The 6,328-nt window shown below is 40.5% G+C and overlaps 1 protein-coding gene across 1 annotated transcript; it reads left to right on the top strand.

The window, feature by feature from the left end:
- The first annotated feature begins 386 nt into the window (after positions 1-386).
- On the top strand, positions 387-5,804 carry LOC140451764 (uncharacterized). The gene has a single exon (XM_072545615.1). It carries the CDS (start codon positions 387-389, stop codon positions 5,802-5,804), a length of 5,418 nt encoding a protein of 1,805 aa, XP_072401716.1.
- The last annotated feature ends 524 nt before the right edge of the window (positions 5,805-6,328 follow it).

The raw sequence follows: 6,328 nt of genomic DNA, 5'->3' as shown, positions 1-6,328 counted from the left end.
GATTATGTTTTTATTTCGGAGAAGCCGTGGCATGTATATATTAATTTAAAAGACTGTAAAATCAGTACCTTTTTGAACTTACCACCGATATATTCTTTAGAATTATTTCATTTTAAAACCGCCTGTAATTTTTGAATAGAAGTTATTGTTGATAATTTTGGACTTTTATTCCATCGAACGATATTGATGTAGAACGGGTAGATCTACATTGATACAACCAACATTTGGCGACCGTGACAGGACGGGCAGTTTACGGGAATAATCGTTTTTGAGTATACCGGGTGTGCCGAAAGTGTAGTGATCTAACCGGACACACTTGACCGCACGTTTAATTTGTTGTTGTTCCGATAAACGTGTGTAGTTTGTTCAAGTGTGCATTGTGAATCATGGATCAAAACAAAAAGCACCGTAAAGTACTCCGTACCACCTTTACTAAATCGGCGAAAGAGTTAGAAGAGCTGTTGTCGGCGCCGGAAGGAAAGGTACGTTTAATCGTGGTGACCTTAGAAATTTTGAAACGAAAATATGAGGATCTAAGGAAAGTTGACAGCGATATATACCAGTGTCTGTTGGAAAGTGATGAAAGTGAAGCAGACTTGTTGGCAGAGATAGATGGCAGCGAAGTTTATCTAAGAAAATTTACCGACCTGAACACACAGGCTGAGGATTTTCTACAGAAGCCGCGGGACGAGCCAGGTGAAGAGGTAGACTCCATGGCATCGGAAAGTAGTGTAGGCAGCAGATCAGGTAGGCGTAAATTTAAATTACCTACTCTAGAACTTAAGAAGTTTGATGGAAATATTAGAAACTGGTTGCCCTTCTGGTCCCAGTTTCAAAAGATACATAATGATCCGGATATAGATTTAAATGATAAAGTGGAATATCTGGTCCAATGTACGTTAATGGGTAGTCGGGCAAGACAGTTAGTTGATAGTTTTCCAGCCACTGGGGACAATTATGGTAAAATGGTAGACTGTCTTCTTTCGCGATTCGGGCGGGATGATTTGCAAATAGAGGTATACGTGCGGGAGTTGCTAAAATTAGTAATTAATAACACCTCGTCTGGCAATAAAAGGGATCTATCTTTGTTGTACGACAATCTCGAAACTCAATTACGGGCGTTAGAGACACTTGGGATAAAATCAGATAATTACGCGGCGATGCTGTTTCCGTTAGTAGAATCGTGTTTACCATCGGAACTATTGAGAGTTTGGCAACGTATTCCCGAGGGACTCGAGGTCGCTGGATCACAAGCTTTTATAAATACGGTGGGCGTTTCTACTATAGAAAATCGACTTAACAATCTCATGCACTTTTTGAAAAAGAAAGTCGATAATGAACAGCACATTTCTTTAGCGGTGGAAGGCTTTGATCTACCTAGTGCAGCAAATAGAGATGTTAAACGGCCTAGTCAGAAATCGCGGATACCACAAGAAAACTTTTCTACGGCAATGGGTCTAATAAATTCAGAAGTGACAACGAAGTGCCTTTTTTGCCAAAATTCGCACGACAGTACTGGCTGCTTTAAAGCTCAGAAGTTGACCTACGAGCAAAAAAGAAATATTTTGGCACAAAAGGGTGCATGCTTTCGATGCTTAAAAATTGGCCATCAAGCTCGAAAATGTCGAGGGCATTTAAGTTGCTTAGTTTGTAGTAGATCACATGTTTCTCTAATGTGTCCGACACTTTCATTTAATAGAACAAAGGCAAATAATTTGGAGCAAAAACAACAAGATGATACGGTAGCGAAAGTCGATCAGGCACTTGCGAATAGTTCTAATACGAACACACAGGTTTTTTTGCAGACGCTGCGCGTAAAAATGACTCATTTAGGTAAATCGAGACATGTGCGAGCATTGATTGATACTGGATCGCAGAAATCATATATTTTGAAGGCGACAGCTAAATTTTTGGGATATCAGTCAAAAGGAAAAATTAGTCTCGTTCATGGGTTATTCGGAGGAAGTAATTTGATGCAAAATCATGATTGCTATGACGTGGAATTAAATAACGATACTTATAGTTGTACCTTTGAAGCACTGGATCAAACTGTTATTTGCAATAGTGTATCTTCCATATTCGATGGGCCCTGGACGGAAGAGCTTCGTAAATTAAATATTGAAATATCTGACTCATATGATTCTACTCCAATTGAACTTTTGATAGGATCAGATATCGCGGGCAAACTTTACACTGGAAGAAGACATATTTTGAATTGTAACTTGGTAGCGATAGAGACCCTATTAGGCTGGACTCTAATGGGAAAGATACCAGTTGAAACGCATAGTAACTTATCTATGATCTCGCTCTCTCTTTTTGTCAATAATGCCTCTATTACGAATCTTTGGGAGCTCGACGTACTAGGCATAAATGATCCAATGGAAAGGAAGACTCGCGATGAAACCGCATTAGCAGCAAAGAAACTTTTTCTGGAAACCATTTCTGTTGACACCGAGGGACGATATGAAGTTAGGCTCCCATGGTTGGAGGGACATCCAGCGCTGCCTAGTAACTATCACTTGGCAAAAAGTAGATTAGATAACACGGTGAAGAAGATTACTAAGGATGGTTATTTTGAGGCATTTGACCAAGTATTTCAAGAGTGGTTAAATGACAATATTATTGAGGAGGTAGTGGAGGAGCAAAGGAACCAGGAAGCCCATTACCTACCACACCGGCCAGTGATTAAACCAAGTAGCATTACTACGAAAATACGACCAGTTTTCGATGCATCAGCCAGAGAAAAGGATAGCCCTTCTTTGAACCAGTGTCTAGAAAAGGGAGTGAATTTAATTGAGCTAATTCCCGCTATTTTGTTGAGGTTCAGACAGCAGAAATTTGGAGTAACTTCAGACATTAGCAAAGCTTTTCTACAGATCAGTGTACATCCGAAAGACAGAGATTTCCTTCGATTTCTATGGTATGATAAGGAGAACAACCTTAAAGTGTTTCGTCATCGACGGGTAGTGTTTGGAATCAACAGTAGCCCGTTCTTGTTGGGAGCTTCATTAGAATATCATCTGTCAAAACTTGTGGATGAGTATGACTCGAAAGCTTCTTTTACTACAGACACTGTTAAGAAACTGTCAAACAGTTTTTACGTGGACAACTGTGTTACTAGTGTTGCTAGTGAAATAGAATTGAAAACCTTTATCAAAGAGGCAAATATGATAATGGCTAAAGGAAAATTCGACTTAAGAGGGTGGGAGTTTACTCACCAAGTTCAAAATGATTCCTTTAACATTTTTACGGTGGTTCTGGGAATTAAGTGGAACAAGCTGGATGACACTTTATCTATAAACCAAGACGACGAAGATATCGAACAGATTTTAAGTAAATCGGTAACCAAAAGATTGATGCTATCCCAAGCACAACGAATATTTGACCCCATAGGTTACAGTTGCCCAGTCACCCTACTACCAAAGCTGTGGTTACAGAAAACATGGGAGAAGCAACTGGGATGGGACACGCCGGTTGACGAGGAACTGGAAACTCTTTTCCGTAGCTGGATAAAACAGCTTTCTTATCTAAATGCAATAAAGATACCTAGGTGGATAAACGCTGGTACTGAGGAAGCAGAACACTGGACGTTTCATACATTTTGCGATGCCAGCAAGGAAGCCTTTTCCGCTGTGGTATTTTTGAGAGGAATTAGGGACGGGCGTGTATTCGTACATCTCTTAGCGGCTAAATCAAGGGTAGTCCCAATAAAAAAGCTGTCAATACCTCGTCTGGAGTTAATGGCTGCGGTGATTGGTGTAAGGCTATATACTACTGTCAAGGAAAGCCTCAACATTGAAATGGAATCTTTTTTCTGGAGTGACTCGACCACCGTACTGTCATGGATAAGGAGACCCGAGGAATGGTCCACATTTGTCTGGAATCGTGTGTCAGAGATACGGAAATTATCTCATGGTGAAAACTGGCACCACGTTCCTGGTAGACTGAATCCTGCTGACCTTCCATCGCGGGGTTGTTCAGCCAAGCAGTTACTCGAATCAAGATGGTGGGAGGGGCCACAATGGCTTTATCAGGACCTAAAGATTGATCCTCAAGTAGATCTGGATTACAATGAAGATGAGATCAATCAAGAGAGGAAGGTCAAATTGGTTGCCACATTAATTAATGACGAGCATTCGAAGATGTCATTAGATGATTGGCATTTTGGTTACTTTTCCCAATATCTGAAGACTCTCCGTATGTGTGCATGGATATTCCGATTTCTTCATAACTCAAGAAATAAAGATCGACTCAGAGGTCACTTATGCTCTGAGGAAATTGACCGAGCCGAAATTTTTGTTCTTCGTATAGTGCAAAAGGAGTCCTTCTGCGATAAGAACGATAAACGACTATGTGGCATGGACGTTTACAAAGATGATGATGACTTAATTCGACTAAAGTCACGGATCAGTAACAGAAGCGACTGTAAAAGCTTTCTATTTCCCATAGTTTTGCCTGCCAAACATTTTTTGGTCAATCAGCTTATATTCAGAGAACACTTAAAATCATGTCATAGTGGGACACAGGGACTTATGAGCAGATTACGTCAAAATTATTGGATTCTAGGAGGACGTCGGACTATAAAATCTGCAATTTCCAATTGTGTCGTGTGCAAGAGACAAAATGCCAAACCTTTTATCGTGAGTGCACCTCCATTACCAGTTGATCGTGTTCGAGATGCCAACGCGTTTGAAATAACAGGGGTTGATTTCGCAGGCCCTCTATATCTGAGGACTGGGGAAAAGGTGTGGGTATGCCTCTTCACATGTGCCGTGTATCGTGCCGTACACCTTGAACTTTGTACTGCATTATCGGTTGTTAGTTTTATGCAGGCTTTACGACGCTTTATTGCCAGACGGGGTCGTCCAAAGACTATTTATAGTGATAATGGGACCAATTTTGTTGGTACTGAAAATGCCTTTCTTCGAGTGGACTTTGAGAAAATCGCCGAGAGCAGTAGTGTCGAACGTATTCAATGGCGATTTAACCCTCCTACGGCCGCGTGGTGGGGAGGATTTTGGGAAAGACTTGTGGGGGTTTTGAAGCAGTTATTGCGCAAAGTGTTAGGACAGGCCTCGCTAGACTACGAAAGTTTAATGACGGTAATTTGCGATTGCGAAGCCATCATCAATTCAAGGCCACTTACCTCTTCTAATGACCCAAACGACTTGATACCTTTAACACCCATGATGTTTCTTAGAGACCAGACAGAGAGTGGGGTTCCAGACTGTGATGCTGTTGACCAAAAGGCTCTATCTAGGAAAGTGGTGTACAGACAAAAACTGGTTGATGATCTTCGACGAAGGTTTCGCAACGAGTATTTAGGCCAGTTAAAGTTATGGTTTAAAGGAAGAAGTAGCCAACAAGTTAAAGTGGGAGACATGGTCTTGGTTGGCAATGATCAAGATAAGCGAATCAATTGGCCACTTGGTCGAGTAGTCGAACTTCTTCCTGGAAAAGATAAGCAAGTGCGACTTGTGAGAGTTAATACCGAAAGGGGAAAATTTCTGAGACCTGTGCAACGCTTGTACCCTTTGGAATGCACAGTCAATTCTATCCGAAGAGAGGGCAATTCGAACAACTTGGACTCTGAGGGAAACAACGACCCAGGCATCTCTTCTCGAGCCCAGTGGAAAGAAGTTGAAGTGCGCGCGGTTGAAAGTGCAAACGAGTGTGATGACGCGAAGACGGGAGTGTCTAAAAGCAGAGTACCCGAAACGCACAAAAGTGATACGCGCTACGTTACGCGGAGTGGGCGTAAGGTTAAAACATCTGCTAGATATACTGACTTTTTTATGAACTAGTTTGTAGAATGTTTTAATTTTCTTGTGTTTTATTGTTTCTGTTTCTTGTGTAGTAGGTTTTCTTTTATTTTTTATGTTGTTGTCTCTGATTGTTTGTGAGTCACGTTTCTTATTGTAACTTTGCCTCAGGTGGGAGGATGTCAGAGACACTCAGTAGATTATTTTTTATAATTTATGGCTTAAGTCGAGTATTATTGCTTATTGCACTCAAAAGATGTTTATTCTAAATATTAGGGCGACGTAGCTTTTATGTTTATGTCTCACGTCAAGAATGTGTAATTAAATTTAACGACTTCCCGCTTTGATTATGTTTTTATTTCGGAGAAGCCGTGGCATGTATATATTAATTTAAAAGATTGTAAAATCAGTACCTTTTTGAACTTACCACCGATATATTCTTTAGAATTATTTCATTTTAAAACCGCCTGTAATTTTTGAATAGAAGTTATTGTTGATAATTTTGGACTTTTATTCCATCGAACGATATTGATGTAGAACGGGTAGATCTACATTGATACAACCAA

Source organism: Diabrotica undecimpunctata, chromosome 10, assembly GCF_040954645.1.
Source record: "Diabrotica undecimpunctata isolate CICGRU chromosome 10, icDiaUnde3, whole genome shotgun sequence".
NCBI classification, from domain to species: domain Eukaryota; kingdom Metazoa; phylum Arthropoda; class Insecta; order Coleoptera; family Chrysomelidae; genus Diabrotica; species Diabrotica undecimpunctata.
Note: the sequence above shows the minus strand (reverse complement) of the source record. Positions and strands in the feature narration are given on the sequence as shown.